The sequence below is a fragment of the Rhinatrema bivittatum genome, chromosome 17 (genome assembly GCF_901001135.1).
Source record: "Rhinatrema bivittatum chromosome 17, aRhiBiv1.1, whole genome shotgun sequence".
In the NCBI taxonomy this organism is placed as follows: Eukaryota; Metazoa; Chordata; class Amphibia; order Gymnophiona; family Rhinatrematidae; genus Rhinatrema; species Rhinatrema bivittatum.
Window position 1 is genome coordinate 26890978 of NC_042631.1, and position 26260 is coordinate 26917237.

Consider the following 26260-nt stretch of genomic DNA (forward strand, 5'->3'; position numbering starts at 1 on the left):
GCGCGCGCAAGGCTATCGATTTCGTATAGCCTGCGCGCGCCGAGCCGCGCAGCCTACCCCCGTTCCCTCCTAGGCCGCTCCGAAATCGGAGCGGCCTAGAAGGGAACTTTCCTTTGCCCTCCCCTCACCTTCCCCTCCCTTCCCCTACCTAACCCACCCGCCCGGCCCTGTCTAAACCCCCATCCTACCTTTGTCGGGGGATTTACGCCTCCCAGAGGGAGGCGTAAATCCCCGCACGCGAGCGGGACTCCTGCGCGCCGGGCCGCGACCTGGGGGCGGGTACGGAGGGCACGGCCACGCCCCCGGGCCGTAGCCACGCCCCCGTACCCGCCCCCAAAACGCTGCCGACACGCCCCCGAAACGCCGTGACGACCGGGCCCGCCCCCGACACGCCCCCCTCCGAGAACCCCGGGACTTACGCGAGTCCCGGGGCTCTGCGCGCGCCGGGAGGCCTATGTAAAATAGGCTTCCCAGCGCGCAGGGCCCTGCTCGCGTAAATCCGCCCGGTTTTGGGCGGATTTACGCGAGCAGGGCTCTGAAAATCCGCCCCAATAGGAACAATTTTATTGGATGTCATAAATATATACACAAATATCTTAAAAAAAATACTTCTGAAAAAATACAAGTAAAAAAAAATTGCTTTCACACAAAAAAAGTTCATAAAAAGAGGAGGTTGGAGGTTAATGATTATAATATGCATATACGGTGCAGGGACGCCTACACGATTGTATGAAACCATCAACCAACTCGTCTAAATATTTTCTTAAAAATAATTTTTGAACATTTAATGTTAAAATTGGTACCACTGGTGTGTAGGTTATTGAAAAATTTATACAGTTGCAAAAATCAATATAATTCGTGAAAAGCCGTTGATTATTGATAAATGAATACAGTCTTCAGGTAGCATAGTGATCGAACAGATTGTTCATTTTGTTGATTAAATATAAATTTGGATTTAGCCAGACAAATTGTACCCTTCATATATCCAGCTACACTCACCGCCCAGGACTTAGGGCCTCATTTTCCACGCCGCTCGCACGCGATAAGGGACCTTTCACACGCGAAAAGTCCCTTATCGCATGCGATACCAGGATGGGGGCAGAGTCAGGGCGAAGTCAGCCCCGGAAGAGGAAGAGTTGGGGCGTCACCAGGGCCGACCCTGCGCCGACGCCGTGGACAGCGAAAAGGTAAGGCCCTTTTCGCGTCCTATTTCGCTCCCAATAGCTACACCTCCTATGGTGGCATTATTGGGTGCGAAACTGGCAGCGATCGCACCGCAACGGTGCGATCGCTGCCGGCTAGCGCAGGCCCGCCCCCCATTTCAGCCCCCCGCCCCTCATTTCCTAAAGTATCGCAGGCCTGCGATACTTTAGAAAATGAGGCCCTTAGTTGGTTAACTTTTTAGCTGGATAAATCAGGGGCAGGGTGGGGGCATTCTGGGAGCAGAGTCAGCTTCCGGATAACTTTGCTGGATAAACGACAATATTCAGCGGTATCTGAATAACTTTATTGCATGGAAGCAGTCCTAAAGTTAGCCGGATAAACTTATCTGGCTAACTTTCTTAGCAGTTATATTTAACAGTGTTGATGCACCACCAAATAACCGGTATAAATTAGCCGGACACTTCACAGCTGAATATTGGCCTCAAAGTGACTTGCCTCATTCTCATGAGGCTTGCCAGTGAGGGAATGTGGGGTTTCCATGGTTCTCAGCCCATTGCTCTAACCACTAGGCCACTCTATTACTGTTATTACTAAGATTTAATTTACCTAAGTGTATTTGCTGTGGTAATAATACCGTACTAGAATTGTCAGCACCATAAAACAGAGGTGCATAAGCCTTAGTCTTTAAGGTTCTACAAACAGGTCTGGATTGTAGGATACCCACGAGGAATATTCATCATATATATATATATATATATATTTATGCAAATTTTATAAGCCCAGCGCATGCATTAATTAGGGGATGCGCAAATAAATCGGGCTTCTGCATGCCAAGTGGAATTTAAAAGCTGCCGAGATACACACGCATCTCGAATGTTCTCAGAAAGAGGCGTGGGCAGGGCATGGGTACTTTGGGGCGAGATGTGCAGGTAAATACTTATGCAACCCGACGTGCGTCAAGGTCCTCTGCCGCGAAACTTTACTTCTGTTATGGCTGACGTGCAAATTCAAAAATAAAGAAAACCAGGCAGATCTGTGGGGTTTTAGGGGTCAGGGCTAACTGGAGGGAGTGAAGGCTATTAAACCAGGGAGTTTGGAGGACCTCTCTCTTAATGAACTGGTAAAACAGCCCCTTTAGGGCCTGACCCTGGGAGCATCAGAAAGCAGTAGTATCCTGAAGCTCCCAGGGAATGTTAGCTACACCTCCCCAGGGATAGCTAACTGTTATCAAATAAAGCTGCTTGGGAATTTTAAGGCAAACCTTGTTATTTTATTTGCATACTATTTCACTGTTAATGAGCTGATTTGCATGCCTGATAGTGGGGTATTTTGGGAGTGATTTACATGTGGAATTTGTAATTCTGCATGTTAGCTCTGCGGTAACACATTTATCATGGTCATTTATCTGGTAACTGGGTTTACTGTGCAATAACATCTTAATGTAGCTTGGCAAATGACCCCAGTGTGGGCTATTTAAAATCACCCCAATAATGCTTAACATGCTGTATATGTGCAATCTGTAGTCTTTTGAAATCTTTCCTCAGTATAAGATGTTATAAAAATCCAAAAATATTAGCATGCAGAAGAAACACTGCTGTGTAGTTTGACTGACTTCAAAGCTATCTTGTCTGCATAATTAGTTACACAACATGCTGGTGTCTTGACTGAAATGAATGCAGTACCTCATAGGTGCCAAAATAATTGTATTCAGTAGACTGTGATGCAGTTTCTTGGCAACTCTTAAACCTGTCCACTCCACAGCTATTGACGTGATGAGGCACAGTATAATCCCCAGACTGCAGAGAATGCTGAACACCATGGAATATGGAGAATGGTTAAATTTAAATCTGCATTCCTAAGAAAGAGATGTAAAACAATGCTATTAGATACCATATCATGCTCTGAGCTCTAAGAGATCTGTTTGCCAACCAGCATCAAAATCCCCCCTTCCAGTCTCAACCTCTGCCAACCCCCGGCCATGGTAGCTAAACTCCAGGTCTCGCAATCCCCCTCCATGTATCAGCCCCACCCATGGTAGCTAAACTCCACAGCATTCTCTCTGGAGGCCTCCAGGTCTCGCAATCCCCCCTCCATGTATCGGCCCAGAGAGCTCTCAAGGTCTCAATGGCAGGAGACAGTTGGTCTCTTTCCTGCTGGTCCAGGCACCACATTTAAAATGTTGTCTGTGACTGTCTGACTTGGTGTCTGAGCTCCTGAAGACCCTTCAGATTTATACATGGGGGCAAAGGGAGTGGGTGTGTGTGTGTTGGGGGGGGGGGGGGGGGGGAGCTGGGGATGCTTGAAGGCCTTTTTACCCACATACAAAGTTTGGAAAATTACCCTCCTCATGTCTGTTTAAAAAACAGTCTAATAAAGAAAATTGGATAAAAAAAAGGTAGGATACAGGTAGGGATCAGCATGGTCAATAAATGTAGCTACGCGCTCTTTATTAATTAAGTAGTCACTGTGCTCTTGAGACTATTAAAAGAATAAATGAGCTCTGTGTGTTAAAGAGGAAGAGTGGCCTAGTGGTTAGAGCAATAGACTAGGAACTACGGAAAGCAGGGCTCAAACTCCATTTCTTGTGTCCTTGAACGCGTCATTTCATCTTCCATTGCCTTAGAAACCCACTTAGACTTATCACCATCGTGCAGTGCTGCATACATCCAGTAGCACTACAAAAATAAGAAGTATTATCTGAATGTCATGGACTGTTTTGTTAAAGCCAGAGCTACTTGGGAAGGGCAAGTACATTGTCAAAAGATACGAGAAAAAGCTGCTTGTTTTCTTGACGCACAATCAGATGATTTAAAATAGGCTCATCGTGCCTGAAAGGTAGCAAAGTCTCAGCAGTTTACTATGGGAAAAGTACTGATCGTGCCAATCTAACAAAGCCTAGTTCAGTAATCAGCAAATTACACCGTATTAAATTATTTTTCCTTAAGTATTTTCAGATGAACAAATGCAATAACGCAAACTTTCAACCATTCCAGTTCTGTAACTGGGCAATAAATTTGGGCACTGACCTTATCCCTTTCCTTCGGACCTCCATGGAGGTCACTTTAATTATTAAAATCTAATTTTGATTCACCAAATATGCTTAAACTTTCATAAATCGTCATGGTACATATGGAAGTTGGGCTTTTTTTTGTTATGTATTCATTGATCGGTAGGTTTCATGCATAGCTAGATTGTAGATTTAAATCCACATGGATAAGGAGAGAATTTTCTTGTCACAGATGGTAATCTGGCAGTCCATCATAACACAAAAAAAAAAGAGAGCGAGAGAACTGTGGGAAAATTAGATTGCTAAACTGGAAGGAGGACTTCAGGAATTCCAATAAGTTTCGTTGAGCCTGCATACACTAAGCATCGGGCTGGGCTTCGGCAAGCAGAATCCGGCCTCGGCTCGTGCTGTAACACCGGATCCAGGCCATGACATCAGCGACTGGGACCTGGCCTTGGTCAGGCCCTGGTGCAGGGGGCCCAATTGTAGGCCTAAGCCTGGGCTGCGTCAACTAGGACCCGGCCTCAGGATTCGATAATCAAATCCTTGTGCTTCCCCCCCCCCCCCCCCCCCGAACCACCCCTGACCCTGGGGGACACGGCTTGATCTTTTCTCCTTGTGAAACTTGATAGCTAGATTTATCCACTAAAGGTGGATGGGCAATTTTCGGCCCAAGGGATTTATTCAGATCAACCCCTTCGAAACTTGACCTCTGTTCAAATTTAGCAGTTGTGAAAAAGGTGGGTGATGAAATACTGGACTGCGAAAGGATTCTGGGAATAGCAACCTGCAGTTCATTGCTGAATCAGAAAGGTATGTGGGACTCCGGCATACCCTCAAATAAATATATTAAGCAACACATATGTAAAACGTATACACCACCCACTTTTAGGAGTCACACACACAAAGACGGTAATTTTAAAACGAGTGCGCGGGTGCCCATACACGCACGTACGGGTGCACAAGCGCTCATACGCTGGAATTTTAAATCGTGCACGCAATTACTTGCGTATGATTTAAAATACACCTACCATGTGTATGTGTGCTCCTAATTTTAAACAGTCACTCGAGCAAACGTACTTCGCGTATCTTCCTTAGGACTTTGTCAGCTTCAACGCACGCAGGTGAGCAGATTTGAAAACATGCTCGCGTGAGTGCCATTCCCAGTTTTACCATTTAGTCTTCCAGTCTGCCCAGTCCTTCTCAAGGTCATCCAGACCCCTCTGGTTCTTCAGCCTGCACTCCCCCCCCCCAGTTGACCCAGACTCCTCACCCAGTCGGTTTAGGCCTAAACAGAGATTTGTGCAGACTTACACCTCATCAGGGGCAGAAGTAATCATGCACGGCTAACAGCCTGCCGCACGCTGCGGCCATCAGATTTAAAATACAGATTTGTGGGTGTAACTCGTGGCTCTGCCCCGGGACGCCTCTGACGTGCCCCAGCTCCACGCCTTTTTTTTTTTTAGTTTTCCCATATACATACTTTGCAGCTTGTTCACGGGCAGCCCATATGCTCATGTATATGGCCTTTTAGCATGAGCAGCGCATTTAAAATTCTCCCCAAACTTTTCTAATCTCTTGGGGTTTGGAAGGAACAGATATCCTGGAGAACTCTCCAAGGTGGAACACCAATTTGTTTGCGGTGCTCTCTCCTGTGTTTTGCCATTTCCTAATTTAAAAAAAAAAAAAAAAGGGGGCACCTGACAGGGATCAAATTCCAACATCAACACTTACTTGGCTTAGAGAGCAGTTGATGGATTGTGCCAGAGTCTGAATGGAGATGGCAGCTGAGGTCCACTTTGCCAGCCAATAGTCAATAGCCACCATGACCGAGTGCTTTAAGAGCTGGGAAAGCACCAGCAGAGGTAAGAGGAGAATCCCTGCCGAGCTGAGGTACTTCCCACATGCCTGCCATGGCATCTTCGCTCTTTGGTGCAGTACAGAGGAAAGGTTATCCTCATCGTCGCTGTCAGACAATTCCTCTGCAATTGGCAAAATTAAAAGCAATTTGATAATGTGATCACTGAAATTGGAACACTATGAAGTCACAGCTTTTCTAGGGATGAAAAGTCATTACTGACAAGAGAGCAAGATAGATAGCTTGGTGAAGCCACTGAGATTTAGGGCAGGAATGATATGCTATTACATTATCAGGTTCTATCATATCTAAGCTATATTATTTTAAAAAGTACTTATGCTAATCCCTAAATATCTATATCTACCTATCCATGTACATACATATGCATGAATAATGTAATCATTTTGACCCAAAGTGAAATGTAACTTTGCATCACTTCATCATTCTCTTAGGGGATGATTTTTTTAAAAGATTTATATGTTTATAACTGTTTTGCTTGTATAAATGCACTTTATGTGCATAAGTGGGCTTTTGAAAAGTGCCACAATATATTCTATTGAATTTTCAATAGGTTTTATGTGCATAAGCAAATTTTAAACTTAATTCTAAAAGATGCGTGCCCCAAAAAGCGCAGATGCGCGCACATCTAGCACACGTGCGTCTCCGATCAATTTTATAAACTTGCCACATATGTGCACAAATACCGATGCATGAATATCTTCCATCAAGTAAAAAAAAAAAGGAGTGACATGGGGGCGGAGCATGGGTGTTCCTGGGCGGGGCTAAGAAATATTAGCATGTGTAGCGCAGCGAATGCGGTGCCCGTTCCGTTCATTTCTGCACAAATTTACTTCTTATAAGTCTGAATAAAACTATTTTTAGCCAAATATGAAGTGCTTGAAGCATCTGGGTAAACTGGGGGGGAGTGAGGATAAAGAACCAGGGGTGTCGTGATGACCTAGGTATAGACTGGGCAAACTGGTGGATAAACTGGTTAAACTGGTCATTTCCTTCGCGCTGCCGACCATTCCCAGCTGCTCACGTCCATGCTTAAAATTAGAAGCACACTTACATGTGCAAGGCCTATTTTATAACAAGTGTGTGCACTCGCATGCAGTATATGAGATTTCAGCGTATGTTGCCGCACATCCATTATACACGTTTACGTGCTTGTTTTAAAGTGATCCTCTTTAAGGTGAATTTTAAAAGCCGGGTACATGCCAAAATCAGGAAATGCATGCATGTAGGACATGACTACGTGCGCTAGATTTTAAAAGCCGCCTACGGGCATGCGCATCTCCTGATTCGCAAATATCTCAATCCAATTCACAAAGTGACATGGTGCGGGCATGGTTTGTGTGGGGTTCATTTTTTAAGTTATTCAATGTAAAGATCACTTTTATTCTTTTATTTTATGTCTGTCTATTTAATTATGAATGTACTTTGTAACCTGCCCCGAACAGTGGAGGCGCAGGCAATAAATACTTTCAAATCAATAAATAAATATGCTAAGTTTCACTTTCATCATTACTGGCTGCTCCTGTGGATACTGAATTTCTTATCAAATCCAGAAGTATAAAAAAAACAACTTATGTACTGCACGACTGAGATATAAAACACTGCCATAAGTCCAAGGCAACTTTGTCAAAGGGGCTTATTTACCATCATCATCCTCTTCGTCGTCTGTTAGCAGAGTTTCCTGTGAGTGCGTGACTCTCCTGATGTTCTTCCTTTCTAAGACTGCTTTTCTTTCAACGACAGTCTCCTAAAAAGCAAGCAGATCACTGCTTTTTTTTTTTTTTAATCCTTATAAAACAAAAAGGTGATTATTGTATTGGGATTCAGGCAGATTTTCTCAGCAACTAGAAGAAGATGATAAAAGTGGCTGAATTGTTTCAATTAAAAAGCAGCTGTTACATATTATTAGAAAGAAAAGTGAAGAATGGAGAACATGCTCTACGAACCGCTGAAGCCGCTGTCGTGAAACCAAATTTCTCTGACCAGTAGGAATAGGCAAGGACAACTTTTTTTTTTTTTCCTTTTTGAAAAATACATCGTTTCATTATAGTGTTTATATTTTTTTAACAACCTGCCCTAATTCTTGCAATGTGCAATATTATTTGAATAGTGCATGCTAAAATTATTTAGCATGCTAAAATGACTAAAGACATTTTGTTTGATTTTTGCATCGTTTTGGATGGGAAACAGAAAACAATATAAGAACTATTCAAGTTTTCATGTAATTTCAAAATGACAGTGCATCCCTACAGACTACAGAGCAAGGGCAAGGATTTGATCAGTCACTAGAATTTAGCATTTCTTTAAATTACGTGAAATAATAGGATTATTTTAGGCTTGCCAGATGGAATGAGTGCATCCTACTTTTTAGTTTCATAGAAAAAGTCAGGGATGGAATGAACATAGAATAAAATGGCAGGTAAAGTTTGCAAGGCCTAGGCATTTTTCCGTCCTATGGTAATGCTCTAACTTTATGTTCATTTCTCAACAATTAAGGTGCCTACTCCCATCTTACAGGGTAATTTTCAAAGGACAATGTAAATGTAACAAACTATCATAGCAATTTTCAAAAGTCCATTCAGCCACATTAGGTGAACTTAATGCGGCTAAAACCTACTGACAATTCAATAGCATATATTGTGACAATTTTCAATTGTAAGTGCATTTAAATTAGGGTAAATGGGCTTTTTGAAAATTGCTCTGATAGTATGTTACATTGACATTATCCTTTAAAAAGTATGCTGTAAGCTGCTGTCTGAAACACTGGAGGATGGAGTGACTGTGCCCAAGGTCACAAGGAGCATCACTGGGAGAAACAGGATTTGAACTCTGGCTGTACCGCTTCTCAACCCACTGCTCACTCCTGCCCCTCCACCAGTGCTATTCTTATAAAATGACACGGCAGACCAAGGCCGGCTACATTATTAATGTATTCCATATGAAACTGCATGGGCCAAGTCCATGCCTAGACCCAGGCTGGTGCCATTTTGTGTGTGTGGTAGGAATTAACAATAGTGCCACCATTGATCTGCTGGCTTCTTTTATAAGCGTAATACTGGCTGGGATTGTTCCTTTCCCAGGATGAAACTGAAAAATGTAAGAGGGCTCGGGGAGGGGGAAAGAAAAGGAGGGGAGGCTTAGGAGGGGTTGTTGTTTTCTCCGACAGGCAAAACATTTTTTTTTTGTATTTTATTTTGTTTGCCCTTCCGTATTTTTCTTCATTTAAAATTTTTTTTCATTTCAAATAAACAAACAACAAAATATAAAAATAAAATAAAATGAAAAATAAAATACAATGAAAAAAAAATGGAGGTAGTTTTTCCAAAGGATTTATGCTCGTGACCTGACTTTGCGTGCCTAAATGGCTTTTGAAAATTGCTATGATATATGGTACTTTTACATGAGTAATTCCTTTGAAAATTGACTTCTGTCTGTGCACACCACTACAAATGAGTAACATCTAACAAAAACTAAATTCATTTGAAGATTCAAGTTATCTACCTAAAAACAGAAAGCACAGTTCTCCAGAAAACCCTACCTTTTCCAGTTCTTGATCTTGCCGATTCATTAACGTTTTCCAGTGTTCAAAGAGTTCTGGATCAGATTTCTGGATGTCCTTGAGTGTTCCCTCTCTCTGAATGGTGCCATCCTTCATAGCAATGATCTAGATCAGTTAGAAGTGCAATTTATCAGCAGTGCACAGTGTAATGTTAAAAGAAAATCAAGTAGGTTCTCGTTTTACTGCATTACTTGAGAAAACAGTGTGACTGTGCAATTATTCACCATTAAGGGACATTCAGAGGCTGGGAGGATAACTTTCAAACATAAGTGCATGGCAACAAATATGCGTGTATATGTCTGAGCGTGGTTTTACCACAGTATTTTATAAACCGGGCGTATGATATAATAGCATTTTATAAAATGTGTATCTGTACCCCCCAATGTACTCGCGTATTTAGGCTTACATGTGAATGCGTGCAATGTACTGAATGTGAATATTTTAATGTAGTGAATGTGCACACTTTTCCTACTTATTTTAAACATCTATGCATGTACATTTACATGCAAAATTAAAGTAGGATTCACTTGCATATATTGGGATTTACATCTGTAAGTCGGCCAATTTCAAAATGTGTGTGTGTGTGTGTGTGTCAAGGAAATTACCGGTTTTGCAATTAGTGCAACAGTTTGCCCGGCCCTTCTCCTGGTCTTCGAGACCCCACACTTGTTCTTTAGCTTGAACTCCCCCCCACTTCACCCAGACCTCCCACTCGGCCAATAGTACACAGTAAACACATTTAATATCAATTTAGATCATTTAATATCAACCAGCAGGTGTAAAAATACACCGGTGAGTTGGAAAATGTTCATGTCAGGCATGGTAACTTTTAAACAGGTGCGTGGGCCATTTTATAACATACATGCGTGTGTATGCATGCATGTTATAAAATAGCTCGAATGTGCACATATGGGCGTGCAATTTTAAGTGGACGCATACCTGTGTGCACAAATGCCACTTCTACCGCGTAAGTGGGCGTATTTTAAAACCCGCACACTGACGCCATTACCAGTTTTCCCAGTTTACCCAGGTAAGGAATAGGACTTCCAAACCCCCCTAGTTTAATAGCCTCCCTTCTCCCCTGTTAGCCCTGACCCTTAAAACCCTGCTGATCTATTTATTTATCTTTATTTCTTCTGCTCTGGAGAACATATAAGTTAGACGACAGGAGACCCGGGCACGCGCTTGTTCGCATTATTTCCACACCAGTTTCAAAGTTGAAATCCAGGAACGCCCATGCCCCGCCCAGACGACACCCATGCCCCACCCCTTTTTGGAACTTTACATTTTTGTGCGTAGCCAGAGATACACGTGTACACGAGCGGCTCTTAAAATCCTTTCAGCATGCGCCAGCCTGTCTTGTGTGTATATCTCTCGGTTTTGGCATGCACCAGGCTATTAAAATTCACCTTTAAGTGTCTTTTAGAATAGTAACTTAAATATTGGCTCTGCTCTGAAATGCCCCTAGATCGCCCCTTTTTTAGGCATGTACCTGTGCAACAAAAGGGAATATACATGCTTATTTTCTACTTTTATAAAACATGGAATGCGGGAGCAGAGGCTAATTAGTTGCTAATCTGTACACTTGTAAATTTTTTAAAATACACCTGTTAGATTGCTTTGGAGTTTACATTGTTCTTATTCTGTTCACTGTAAATGCATTCAGTGGGCTGTTTGACTGCATAGCCAGGGTTTATTACTAGTTGAGAAAACAAGATTATAAAAGAATCTCTGGATTCTGGAATTAACAGAAGCTTCATAGAGCTGTATCCTGAGATATCTTTTCCCGCTTAATCTGCTTAATTACATCTAAAGAAGACACTGTGCTAGGGGTTGTGAGCTGGATAATGGGTGCAGCTTTTAAACTGTCCACATTGGGATAAAGACTGTGCTTACTTTAGACCCATGGTTTTTTGTGTAGTCACGTGCAGCCGCTTTTCCTGTGGGCATATTTTTGCTGGAAAAGTGTGCACAAAGATTTGAAAATGCAATCAACACACGGCCTTCCCCTCCCTAAGGAATGCTTCCTCTCAGTGCAGCTAAAAGTGGACGCAGTGTGGGAAAAACGTGCAGAATTTTAGCCGCATTGAGGGAGGGCAGATTAATGCTGGTGAAACACTTTTTACCTGCGTAAATTGTTTTGCAAATTGTCCTCCCCATGATCATATGTGCAGTTATTACAATATATAACATAATGTACCATAATATTTGATTTCTAGTTTTCTAAAAAATAAATAAATAAATCTCAGATCAAAAGATTTTTATTTATTTATTTAACAGTTTTTTATACCGACCTTCATAGTAAATTTACCATATCAGATCGGTTTACAATTTAACAAAGGGAAAAAACTAGAGTAACAGATTCACGTAAACGAAAGATAACAATAAGAAGGAATAAGTCAAAGTTACAATCAACAAGGGGGAGAGAACTTGGAAGCTTGTAACAAGCTGGAAAGAAGATAGGCCGGTAAAAATTTTTACCATAGATAAACTACTAAGGTTGCATTCAAGGTAATAAATTGATTTTTAACTAAGGTTAAAATCAAATTGATTAAAGGTTAAATAAGGTTAAAAATAAATTGATTTTTAACAACACAGACAAGAAATAAAGGGAAACATGAAACAAAATAAATACAATTTTAAAAAGATAAAGCATCACAAAGCCATCACAAAATACAATAAAATCAAACACACTAGTCATTAAAACACCTTGACTGGCACTACTGCTCACAAGTTTCAAAGCCTTGCCAATTCAACCCCTTTTTGTGTCTGTTACCATATGTCCACGATAATGTGCAGGCATTTTTTCTCTGCAAAAGTACTGTGGCATCCTCAAGTTCATAAGTATTCTTGTGCCAATTTTACCTTAGTAATTAATTTCTCCAGAGATAATTAGCACTGGGAAATAAAGCATCAGCTTTTCCATTATTAAGCTTGCAAGGATTTAAACCATTGATCAATTCATCAGAGTACAGAAATTACAAGAATGCACTGTACAACGGCCCTGACCATTTGTGCAGTGGAACTGGCCACATAAGCAGACATGTGGCCGGCCAGCATGTGCATCATATGAATTGGCCATTGTACACTGTGAGGAAGTGTTCTGTGATATAAGAAAGCCTAGTATTTAATGTTTTTCTTTCAAATCCGGGATAGATTAACATCCAATAACCTTAAGAAATGATGAGACAAATTTTTAAGTTCAATTATAAATCTGAATGTACATCATGAGGAGGAGAGAGAAGTACTTCAGAATGAGATTATTTCCTTTTCTGCTTTCTCATCTGATTTATAACGAGGTATGGTTTAAGGTTTATTAATTTTTCTATACCGTCATCTCGGTAAAACCTTCATAATGGTGTACAATGTATCCAAAGCATGAAAATACAATAAAAGACAATCAATAAAAACAGAACTAAATATAATAATAACAGAAGCATCATAATAGTTAAAACAGCATAAAATATAATCATAATAAAATAATCTTTAAAAATAAGTTAGAAATAAGATTAATAAAATAAAGTGACAAACAGTGCTTGGTTAAAGCTATCCTTGTTTTTTTTTATCACTGCGATTCCACGTATGCACACTTAAGTAGCCAAGTTTTGAGATCTGATGCCATCAATAAATGAAGATGCAGTGCACTTATAATCGTAAGGTTACTCCGGTTACAGCCATTACTCTGTTCTCTGCTGCAGTATGTTGTCAGCCATGAAAGACGCCGTTGAAAACAGCTTGCTTACCCAGTCAGCGTGCGGCAGGTATTGTAGTTTATGGGTGACCAAAACCGTGGTCCTTTTTTCCTCCCTTAACATTTTCAGGATTCCTTCTTGCATGAGGTGGTCACTCAAGTGAATGTCCAGAGCAGAAAATGGGTCATCCTAATAGCATGAAAATAGAAGGACCAGCTGGTATTCCAGCACACTTTATGACTTTTCATTCATCGCCTTTATTTTTTTCCAAAATAAAGTATTAATTACTTTTAATGAAGGTCACCAAACTTTAGAAGGCAAACGAGTTAGAAGAAACATTACTGAGAAAGTACAACATACTGAAAAATAGACTGTTCATTTAGAAAATTATAAACATGAAAAACGTTTTGCAGTCTCTTCATAGTTAGATCTTTGCAATTAATACACTAAGATTGATTTTGCAGAGAAATAGCACATGAATTACGCTTAAACATAAATCTATTTAATTTTAGACAATGGGCTTCTTGGAATTTAACTGCAGCAAACCCAAATGCACTAAAGCAGTAAGATATGATGACATGTATAACATTATTGTGAACTTGCTACCTTTGGTTTGATCCAGTGTGGCAAGCATTATGTTCTAAGTGCCGTCAACACCACCCAAAGAGTGCAATAGTCATTAATTTAATTTAATTTTTTATTTATATTCCACCGTTCATGACTGGTCAGCCACTTCAAGCAAATTGCATTCAAGTATCGTAGGTATTTTCCCATTCTTAGAGGACTCACAATCTTAGGGCCCTTTTTACTAAAGTGGTAACTTACAAAGCGATTCACCTGTGCTCATGCGCGTTTGCCAGTGCACACCCATGGATGCAACGATATTATAACATGCACGCGTGATTTTATATCGATGCGCTCGAATGCTGTCTCGAGCGCGTAAGATGCGCACGGTGACACATTAGGCCTATTTCCCAGTTCCCTCCCAGTTCACCCAGTAAAAGAGAGGACTTCGTACCTAACTAGCCTCCCTTTTAACCTACTAACCCCAACCCTTAAAATCCCGCTAACTAAGCTTTTTTTTAAAATTTATCTACTTGCATGTAGCCCACAGCAGAAGCAAATTAAGCAGTTGTGGGATCCTGGCACGCGCTAGTGTGCGTAACTGAATGCATGGGGCAGTTCCAGCCTCTCCATGCCGCACCCAATCCATGCCCACACCCCGTCCCCTTTTTGCCAAAACTTTATTATCCGTGTACTGGGAGATAGCCATGTGGCTGCGGGCCTTTTAACATCTGTGCGGCTTGTGTGCTTCCGAATCACATGCGTATCTCCCGGTTTTGCTGCGCCAGTTTAAGTTTCGAACTTACCTGCTCCTTCGAGCAGTAAGTTCTGCCCGCTGGCAGCCGGCCCCAGCACAGGGCCTCATGGCTACTGACCCAGTCGGCCCCCGCCCTGTCCCCTGGCCCACTCCTTTCACAAGGCCCAGCTCGTGTGCCCGGGCTGTTGTGAAAATGTGCTTGGCATGCGCAAGGCTCAGCCACGCAAGTACCTCCCGGTATTTGTGCGCATTGGGCTATTAAAATTTGGCCTTTAGTAAATAGGCTCCTACGTTACTACTGGCGGGATTATACATTTAGTTCATCCGAATGACGTAATAAATCAGTTTTATTGGAGTCAATCAAACCAAATGGGTGCAGTCCTCTGAAATATCTGGTTCAGTCACATTAATGTCTATAGGGGAAGCAACCAAGGAGATGTTTTTACTTCAAGCCTGACAGAGTGGAGCCAGTTGGGGATGGAACAAGGAAGGAGCAGGACCTCTTTTAACCATACTATCCCACCAGCTGGCAGCTCCATGAATTGATTTCATTTTTTTTTTTTTAGGTGAAAGTGAAACTATGAGCACTTTGAACCTTGATCATTTTGCTCCATCATTCCTCTGTTTGATCTCAGGGTCCACCTAAGTTTTTCTCCCCCACCCTAACTCCACACACCTTTTATCCTAAATTTAGGTGCCTGGTGAAACTTGGAGCCCAAAATTAAGCACTCAGCTCTAGCAAATTTTCAAAAGGGCCAATTTAGAAGCCTAACTCCCAAAGTTAGGTTCATAAGCCCTAAACCCTTTAAAAAATTACCTCTTAATTTCTGAAAGTAAAATGTGTGGATTGGCTGCACATTTTACTTTCTGAATCACGCGGGCATAACTAATAGCGCCCGCAACATGCATTTGCATGTTGCGGGCGCTATTAGGTTCGGGGGGGTTGGACGCGCATTTTCGACGCGCTATTAGCCCTTACTGAATAAGGGGTAAAGCTGGTGGGTCGGAAACGCACGTCCAAATGTGGGTTAACAGTGCGCTCCGCCGGAGTGCACTGTACTGTATCGGCCTGAATGTACGCAGTCCCTCAGCAAGCATCATCAGATCACTCACTGTGCTTGTGCTATGCTCTGTTCTGCTTATGACAAACTGTGACTGTTCTGTGATCAGTATATGTCCATACCAGGATGTATAAACTTTATAACACTAAAGCCCCTGCCCACTAGTAATCTCATTTAATCCATCAGGCCACTGTGCTTGTTGCCATACCACTCACTCTATGCCTCGGGGTCTTAATATCACTGTTGGTGCTCTTTGTCCCTTTTTTTTTGGTTTCTAGGGGCATTCATGTGGCTTTGCCATTCTCACATCAGCTTGGGCTGTTCACGCCATTGTTGGTGCCCTTTTCCCACCCCTCTTTTGGTATCATAGGGTGCTGTTGCCTTTGCTGCTGATGTCTGCGAGCAAGTTGCATAAGACTTGCATGAAAAACTAGTCAAAAATGGGATGCATTCTTTTCTCCATTCACTTTAATGGAAACAAATGAAACCAATGATCCCAATGAAAAATGAGTTTCTGATCCAAACCAAATCAGGAAACCAAAACAAACCAAACCAAACCAAATCCAAAACAAATCAGGAAACCAAAACAAAAATCTGAACTGAACTTTTTTCTCAGTGCACACTCACAATAATCATGCAGAAATGCATTGTTTGAATTATTTTGAACAAGTTAAAGTTGGCACAATACTTCAGTCTTCTAAGCATGCTAATGCATTCTTATATTTGTTGCCAAAGAATAGACTTGATACTATTGACACAGAGTATGAGGTTATCATTAGTTAACTAGATTGGATATGACAACACAAAGTTCAATGACTTGACTTCCATATAATATTAATAGCAGCCACCCAAGGTCAACAATGCGATAGTGACAGGGCTTACAAGCAACATGAATTTCCCGACAGAACAAATGCCTCTCTCATCTATTGAAATGATCTATCCTGAACCATTTAAATTCACTCAAATCACTTAGGGACTCTGCACTCAGAAAACATGTTATTAGCGTACACAGGCAGGATTCTAGTTCATTCATTTTCTAGACATTTTAACCAGTATTCGTCACAGCTTTTCACCTGTGTGCATCAGCCTAGAACAGCCTTAGTCATTTCCTAGAATTCAAAGCCAGTAAAATGACTCCTGTTCACAGAAATATATTAAATGAATTTTCAGTTCATTTACTAATAAGAGCTCTGCAATGAGGTAGCATTTGGTTTTAAATTAGAATTTACAGCCTAGTTGACTGCACGATCAAGTGACTCGCTCCCCATCATTCAGTAAGACGGAGCAGTTATAGTTAGCATCAAAGGCCAGGGCACCAGGTTATAATGCTAATGTCAATTCATTTGCCTTTGACTGAAACTCCATTTCACCCTGAACCTTGGCTTTCAGTCACATCCATGAACTCTCAAGACCACAAAGCCCCCTAATTCATTAGAACTCAGCTCCTATTTCACAGCACTCGCTATCACCATCTGTTTCAAAATCCTCATTACTCTTCTCATCTTGTTGCGACCTGATAAAAGAGAGTGTAGCTCTCAACACTAGCCATAAATGCATTAAGCTGGCCCAGCCTTTTAGCTCTGTGGATGCGCACTGCCTTGTGGAGAAGCCACTGGTTCAGTTCCTGGCCAAGGTTTTTCCACTCTCCAGGTTGGCTGGGCCTGAGGATGCTGCAGATGCATTGCTCACAGCCCCTGGGTGGGGAAGGGAGTCCTTGATATTGTGTAATGGCAACATGTAGGGGCTGGATTTAGGGTCCATGATTGCCAGGTTCAGGAAGGAGCCCTTTTGTGTGGCCTCTGGCCCAGGACTATCATTACATTGACTGAACTAAAAACATAAATAAATAGTGAATTAAGGCTCATGGTGTCAGATCCCAGCTCTTGTTCTAAAAATAAGAAATGTATTGAATCAGCTCAGTTAACAGGTATCACCTACAACTTTATTTATTGACCTTTATGACTATGTACCCCAAATCTTTGCAAAATATAAATGCAGTGAGCATCCTTCAAGAATCAGGAATCTGTAATCAAGTATCCTAGATTGCTGTGCGGCAGGTTAGCTTTACCCTGCGGATAGCTCCGTGGAGAGTCTTGGCCTGCCTCCGACACTAGAAGAATGGTTTGCTTTGCTTGAATGTTAGGTTACAGACGTATCGCAGGCAGTGAGAGAAAGGTACAAGGTTTATCCCCAAAAGTTCGAAGTTGGATTCTGAACAAATAACTTGGAAAGCCTGATCTTGATTCTTCCCTTGATAGGATCCAGGAGGAAGATAATCTGGGATTCTTTGGGGGAAGAGGGGTAAGGGAACCGAATGGATGGGTGGTGGGAAGAGGTGATGCTTTATTATATTGACAATGTTTATATTGTCTGTACATAGCTGGCAGGGTAGCGGAAACCGCACTCCCTGCCAGTGTGCATTTTGTAAATCTACTCTGTGTGTCAATTCCAAGATACGGCGCATTGTAAACCAGCCTGATATTGTATTTTGAATTTCAGTAAACAGATTTCAATTAAAAATCAAACACAGTGGGAAATAATTACTTTTATTGAGCTTCAACAAGCTGTTATTTCAATATGAAATAACAGCTAAAAAATAATCAGTATTACTAGGTGAATTTCATTAGGAATCAAAATTGTACTGAAATATAACAACTCTGAATATTGTATACAGTCCAGGATGTCCATAATGAATATTCATCAGATATATTTGCGTATGTTTGACCCAAAGACTGGGGCCATTTGTATATTTCAGTTACTTTGAAAACCAGACTTGTTTACAGCCCTTGGAGACAGACTCAAAAATTCCTACACCAGTGTTTACTAGAAATGTGCAGGAAAAAATGTTTTCTTTTGTTTGTTTTTTTTTCATTTAATTTTTAAAAATTGAGGGTTTTGGTTTGTTTAATGTTCATTGCAGTTTGTTTTATTTGATGAACTGAAATAAAAATTAAATTATTCCCCCCCCCCCCAAAAAAAAAAAGAAATGGCTCTTCCCACCCCCAAGACCTCACATAAAATGTAGAAATGGACAGGAGTGATCCCCAGTTGTTCCTGCCCTGCCAACTCTGGTCCAAAAATGACACCAACTGGCCCTGAGGGTGTTGCTATTTTGTTTTACGGCCCCTATGCCGCACGGCTGTAAAACAAAATAGCACTGGTTTCAGAGTCAGCCAGTGCCAATTTTGAACTGGAGCTGGCAGGGAAGGTTTTTCATTTCACTTAAAAGCAAATGCATAACCCTAGTGCAGGGGTGGCCAATTCTGGTCCTTGAGAGCCACAAACGGGCCAGGGTTTTCAGGCTTATCCAAATGAATATGCATGAGATAGATTTGTACGCACTGCTGCCATTGTATGCAAATCTATCTCATGCATATTCATTGTGGTTATCCTGAAAACCTGGCCTGCATGTGCTTCTCGAGGACAGCAGTTGGGCCACCCCTGCACTAGTGCTTACAACCCTGCTATTGCAAAGAAAACCAAAGGACTTTTATTACCCATAGATCAGAGAAGATCACAACAGTAATGAAATCTGTAAAACGGTATCCTCAGTAGGAATGTGCTAAAATCGCATTGCACCATTCGTTTTGGTTGAAAATGAAAAAGTCAATTTTTTAAGTTAAATGTTACCACCTACAGCCTATAGCCGGTTTAGTTGATGTCAAGCATAAGGTTTGAGTCATGAGCTGGGGACCATCCCTTTTTGACCTTTCGGTGACACTGATAATCAGTATAACATGGGGGGGAGCCTGGGATTAATGCTCTGCTACCAGATCTCACTGTGGATGAAAGAACTGTCTGAGCTCTCACCAAATCAGGAGGAATAAACCTGCAATAAAATAATAAACAACTCCCCCTCACCCCCAAACTGCAGCACACAGCATTGTTTGAAGGTTTCTCATCTGAGGATTAACCAGGTACTTTTATGCATAGCTCCTGAGATCTCATGGCAGAAAAATGAAGCAGCAAACCTTAAATGATGGACATAAGCTAACATTTTCTGGAATAAAGGTCCACAGTAGAATTGTCGTCATATTAAACTCCCTTTATCAATTAAATGGAAATAGTACTTCCACAACTAATTATACAATGTGCGTTAGCTACAGTGCAGAGGATGGATGCTGCCTTACTAACCAGGAACACAACATTAGTCTGTTGATAAAGTGCTCTTGCCACGCTAATCCGCTGGCGCTGTCCTCCAGAGAGATTAATACCCTGTGGGCAAACAGAGAGAAAGAGTCAATCCATTACAGCCTTGATTTAAGTCTCCAATTATTGTTCTCTTAGGACAATAAACAAAGTAAATGTTCATCTCTATACATATTGAATATTTAATGGAAAGGAAGTTGTGCAGAGCCAGAAGGGGTTATGGCTTTACTGTTAACCCTCTGCTACCATTACCTTGATCATGCTGTTTTCTTAGAGCCAAAAAATCCCAAAACAAAACTCACACCTTTTTACCTCCTATCTATATATTGCACTTTTTTGGTCTTTTTACAAAAAAGCGTGTTTATAATCATTAACCGCCAACTGCCTTCCTGGTGAGCTGATGTGAATTATTATGAGAAAGTAAAACATTTTTGTTTTTATTTGAAACAAATTTTATACAGCACTTAAAAACTGTGCATATGCTCTTCGCCATTTAAAAATATCCATATCTTACATTTTCTTCTCATCTCCAGGCTATTTACCCAACTCAACAAGACAGTAGATATTTTCAAAAGAAACTGTCCATATTCTTCAAAAACATGGCCTCAAGCACTAATTACAAAAGATATTACTGCCCTCCCAACGAGGGCACATTTCAGAAGCTGGTCTTTCCTCAGGGGATGTTGCTCTTTTTAAAATGTGCCAATATTCTGTGCCAATAGAAGACTTGTCTCTCCGATAACAGCGCTGGACTAGCTTTAAACGAGGTCCGTTCCTTATATGCTGCTCTTGTGACCCGACATTAACCAATAAAATTCAAACTGCTTACATCCACCAATGATGTTAGGAATGGAAGCTATCCTACCCAATGTGTAGAAAAACAAACTCTGTACACTACAAATGGTGTCCACTTATTATAATGATGATATCCAATCTAGATCTTCATTCATACCCACCGGGTCAACTGAATGAAATGTATAGATCAAAAAAGCCTCACAGTAATTTAAACGTGATGCTACGTCTTCCCCATGGGTGGAGCTCCTAATTTGTTCTATGACTGTCCATTGTAAATCTTTGTGTACAGTGTGGTACACTATTCTTTGATTTATTTCCTGCTACCAGTTTGCAGTAAAGGACTCTTATGCTGAACAACAGTTTGATGTGTGATTTTTTGTGTGATTAGGCTGGTAAGCCCTAGAGAGAGAGAGAGGAAAACCCTAAGGGCCCTGGAAAGACTTCCTTTCCTCAGGTGGTCATGGGGCTTTGCATGGTCCACCTGCCACCCATGACCAAGAGCAGACCAGGAGGGCAGCTATACTATTATTTTTATTTATTTATTTATTTGCAGTGAACTGTAACCCACCCAATTTCCAGACATCTGTTCTTAGCATCAAGTTATAAGAATGCAAAATAAACGTCTCACTATTTAAGCCATTTATCCTGATGACTCAGACAGCATGCTCTATACGGCTTATCTAACTCTTAAGTTCTGAGCCAAATGGCAGAACTGTAATAGTGTCAAAGGATCATACCACACAGGGCCTGCAACATTTCAGCATTTAAAACTATATTTTTCAACATACATCCAAAATACTTCCTATATTTTTTCATATCATATTTATTTCTGATATGACTATGAATTCTAATTCCATCAGGTACAATATCACAATGAACTTTGACTGGCAGCTGTAACTGATGATATTTCCTAAAGTTTACCATAGTTCAGTATCTATTCAGTCTGAAAAAAATATTATGAGGCAGATTTTCAAAGAGTTACGCGCGCAAGGTATGCGCGTAACCCCCGAAAAGCTGCCCCTGCACGTGCCGAGTCTATCTTGCATAGGCTCGGCGGCGCACGCAAGCCCCAGGATGCGCGTATGTCCCGGGGCTCGCAAAAAGGGGCGGGGCATGGGCGGTCCGGGGGGGCGGGGCGTCACGGGGTCTGAGCCTCCAGGCACAGCGGCCATTTGCTGCTGTGCCTGGGATCGTGGGCCAGCCATCGGCCGGCGCGTGTAAGTTACACCTGCCGAGAGGCAGGCATAACTTCTTCAACAAAGGTAAGGGGGGGGGGCTCTAGGTAGGGCTGGGGGGTGGGTTAGGGAGGGGAAGGGAGGGGAAGGTGCGGGGGGTGGTGGTGGAAGGAAAGTTCCCTCCGAGGCAGAGGCATGCTGCGCGGCTCGGCGCATCCAAGTTGCACAATTGTGCACCCCCTCGCGTGCGCCGACCCTGGATTTTATAACATGCGCGCGCATGTTATAAAATCAGGCATAGATTTGTTCGCACCGGGTTGCGCGAACAAATCTTGCGCCTGCTCAGGTTTTAAAATCTGCCCCTATATGTCTTTGGGTCATCTGAGCCTGTGGATTTTCCATACAATATGCTGTCTAAACTATAGGGATTTCCTGTTCGTTTCAGTAAGCATCCATGTAATAATCTAAATATATGCAATAGCCACTTCTCGGTCACAAGCAGTACTTTTTTTGTTTACCCAGCTTCCAATTTACAAAATATAGGGCTAGCATAATATAGCAACTTTAAGTTTGAAGACACAGAGTGCAAGTTGTATCTGAACAATTACTAACCCTCTCTCCAATCTGGGTCTGGTCTCCGTGGGGAAGAATGTCCATATCAGGTTGGAGAGAACAAGCATCAATTACTGCCTTGTATCTGTGGAAACACAAGGTTGAGTGCAAAATCAACACACATTCTGCTGCCAGAGCAGTTTTTCTTAATGGAATAGCAGGCGAGATTAGGTAGACGCCTCCCTGCCACTGAAAGCAAGCTATGCTCATTCAAAACTATTTACTCAAGGGAATGTTTCAACCATAGCGCATATAAATACACGTTAGCTGCTAGAATATCTGAAAGCACGTCTGTCTGTTTCTGCACCCTTTTACTAGTTTTGCTGGTAAAGTTAAACACTTGTATTACTCTTACGGGGAGATAAAGGAGAACAGGAAGCAGATTCTGAAGAAGCCTGTGATGGCGTTTAATCACCCCAAAGAGAGAAAAGAAGAAATCAGGGAGAGCCAAGATTAAAATCACAGGTCCAGGTTACAGAAACAAGGGCAGATGAATAATAATAATAATAATCATGACAATATAAGAGAAATATAAAAAAGGTGATCCTGGGTCAAAACTCAGGAGGAGGAGGAGGAGAGACCGCGCTCCAACCCTAAGCCGGCCACACCATCCTAGGCCTAGGAAAGGAAGAGGCAGGCCTGGAGCCCCCGGCGACTGTGGTGACAACCTGCCCACCAAGAGCCAGCAGAGCCATGAGGGAAGAAATGCCTCCCGCTAGAGCTCACAAATAAAGCGGGAAACCAGAATAAGGAGCCTGAATGGAGAGCTGGGAGGAGCCAGCACCAGCTGTTGCAACAGGGCCCAATTTATGTCATTTAGGACTTTCTAAACGGATGGAACATGGGACTCACAATCCTGTTTTTACTGTTCTGGTTGACTGTGCAGGCTCAAAGAACATTCTGTACAATGATTTATTTAAAATTTCTCAAGCTTAGAAGGGAAATGCTAAATCATTAAAAATTGCATGACATACTGCTGAGTGCCTTCTTTTAATATAGTTTTGTTTTTTTTTAATCTATCATCTGCTCTGATGCCTTAAACCTTTTTCTGAGGAGAAAAATTACCCTTAATTTCTTTGTTTTTAGCTTTACAAAGAATAGGTGATCTTACTTTTGTTTATTAAAAGGACTTTCAAAAGTGATGTTCTCCTCCACAGTAGCATTCAGCAGCCAAGATTTCTGGGACGCATAGGCCACTGGTCCTCTTTTCCTGGAAAAGACAAAAAGAAACGCTGCCTCGCAATTCTGAGTTTCTTTCAGTCAATGACTCATAACCTTTCCATTTCTATTATTCAAGCCGTGTGAATGATCCTTAGTTTTAGGCATCTGTTATAAAGGATAGCAAAAAAAAAACCAAAAAACCCAGAGATGCTGCTGCATGTTCTTTTAATTAGGGCCAGCCTTAGGGAAAACAGCACCCTGCACGAGAGCCAAGAATGATGTCCCCACCCCCTCCCACCCCCGGGATATTTGCACTGTGCAGCATGGTCTGATGCAATATTCAGGGGGGGGGGGAGAGACACGCATGTGCATATATGCACACAAAACCATGGTGCAGGGGTGGGGATAGTGGATAGCTTGCCCGCAACCCTTCTGCACTTTCCCCACACTTCCAGGGGTCAACGAGGAGTGCCAGGCAGGGAGAACCATGCCAAAAACCTTCTCACAACATGATGCAATGTGTGTACATCAACTTCTCCAGCAGCCATCACAGGAGCAGGAAAATAACAACCCTTCCACCACCATCAGAGGGTCCCAGGAAACCCAATGTCAACTACATTCTGCATCAATCTCCACCTTCATAAAACACACACCAGGAAAACTAGTTTCCCCTCTCCACATGCTAGATGGTGACAGGCAGTGTCCCGCTGGCCACTTCTCACATACTAGAGGGTGTTACCTCTACACTGACTGCCCCAACACTAGAGGCTCACAAGCAGTCTCACGTCATCCACCCTGGTCACCACAAACATCTCTCCCCCACCTGACATCCCCTTCTGCCAGCAGGACGAAAGTGGCACTCCTTTCCTGCATCTTCCACCTCTTCTGTCACCTTCGCTATAAGGTTTTAACTACGTGCGGCCAGTGGATGCCACGAGAACAAAGCTCCCGAGAGGTTCAGATTTCACAGTGAAGCTGGCAGAGGAGTGGGAGATGACTTTACCGGGTTGAAGGGGGCGGGAAGAGAGATTAAGAGGATCACATCTGGAGGGAGGGAAGAGGCTATTGGTGTCTCACAGGTCCACAGTACTGCAGGAAAGGGAACGTCACACGCATGGTGCCCTGTGCTTTTGCACAGGTTGTACACATCTCAAACGTTGGCTCTGCTCTACATTAAAGGATGATAGGAGGTGACCAGTCAGTTGGTAGGGATCAACAATGTCCTAGTATCTGAGTGCAACAGAACTCATTGCTCTGGTTTCTCCAGACTACCTTTAAGAAAATATCTGGCGTTTTACTGGACAGAGGCAAAATTTAGGTTCATAATAGCATAGGGTTCATCTTTGCTAAGGAACTGTCATATGCAAACCAAGTTTTCAAAGAGTAAAGGCAGAAAACTATGTTATTTTTGCTTTGTTTTCAAATGAGTTTCAATTGTATTTATTCACTGAGGATGAGAAATTCTGCTTTCTGACAAGTTAGAGCCAATAATTATCTCCCTTTTCTTTCAATGATAAAATTCAAGTGCTTTTGAAGGATACTAAAGCTCTTGATGGTGAGAGACTGACAGCCTTGGTAATTAACCACAAAACCGCTACTGTAAGTAAGTTGTTTTTTTTTTTTTTTTTAAAGCAATGATAAGCCTTCCCACAGAAATCAGCCAATTGACCTCTATCCTAACCAGCAACAATCTTACCATCCCAGGGATTGGTTCTTCCTAAACAAGTGCTCCCAGTTTTCCTGACCTGCCCCAAATGCTTTGACTATCTTGTGCTGTAGACAGTGGTCCACTAGGTACAGGCCTGAAACCAGACTCACTTTGCTATTGACCCAAGTCAGATTTATAACCTGATTTCCTGTGACAAATGGCAGATGAGCTAATGGACCTTATTTACTGTTCTATCCTCTTCAAATTAAACAGATCTTTCTCTTATGAAACAGTGCACCTCTGCAGCTAAGGAAAGGCACATTTTATACTGAGCCTTTCAAGTAGTTATTTGAATTGGAATCCCAGTGGCAAATTTCCTGACCCATTCAAACAGTTTACTAGTGGCTAATTGAGCAAAAGGGCTAACTTGAATAGCTTTCAGCAGAAGCCAAAGGTCTCACGCCATCCCTAAGTGATCATTAGGGACACCTGACAGGGCTGCAGAGTTACCTTTCCTGCTGCCTGATTGTAAAACTAAAGTGCCTGACTAAAATAGAAACACAATCTGCAAATGGCTGGATAAATGTGCAGATTACATGCATCATAGATCCCTGTGTGTGTGTGGGGGGGGGGGGGGGGGGAATGGAAGCCAAGAATGATGGCGCCTACAATTCTCTGCACATTAAAGAGGGAGAAACTGCACACACAGAAGGGTCATTAAATGTAGACCGGGTTGGCCAACTCCTCAAGGGCCACAAACAGGCTTGGTTGGAAGGATATCCTCAAAGATTATGCATGAGGTAGATCGGCATACAATGGAGGCAGTGCATGCAAATCTATCTCATGCATATTCATATTCTCAACAATACCTATGGGTGGCAAAAGACGAAATCCATCACTGGGTGCACTGAAGACTTCATTAGACAATAATTCTATAGATTCTGCAGATGCTTGCCACCAATCAATGCATGATGTTAGCAAGCAGCTCAGCCCCATTGCCTTTATTTTGGGTAGCTATTGAGCTTTGATATCAGTCTTTT

At 42.1% G+C, this 26260-nt stretch overlaps 1 protein-coding gene across 8 annotated transcripts in view; it reads right to left on the reverse strand.

Moving 5' to 3' along the window:
• The window catches only part of ABCC8 (ATP binding cassette subfamily C member 8), a 166683-nt gene that overhangs the window by 29476 nt on the left and 110947 nt on the right, over positions 1–26260 (reverse strand). For all 8 annotated transcript variants that reach the window (XM_029582987.1, XM_029582988.1, XM_029582994.1 and 5 more), the window contains 8 exons: positions 23523–23621; positions 22412–22496; positions 19815–19895; positions 13350–13487; positions 9586–9711; positions 7692–7794; positions 5906–6153; positions 2847–3019 (listed from right to left, as the gene is read on the reverse strand). In XM_029582987.1, coding sequence (XP_029438847.1) covers positions 2847–3019; positions 5906–6153; positions 7692–7794; positions 9586–9711; positions 13350–13487; positions 19815–19895; positions 22412–22496; positions 23523–23621 — 1053 coding nt within the window. The remainder of the gene's footprint in view (positions 1–2846; positions 3020–5905; positions 6154–7691; positions 7795–9585; positions 9712–13349; positions 13488–19814; positions 19896–22411; positions 22497–23522; positions 23622–26260) is intronic.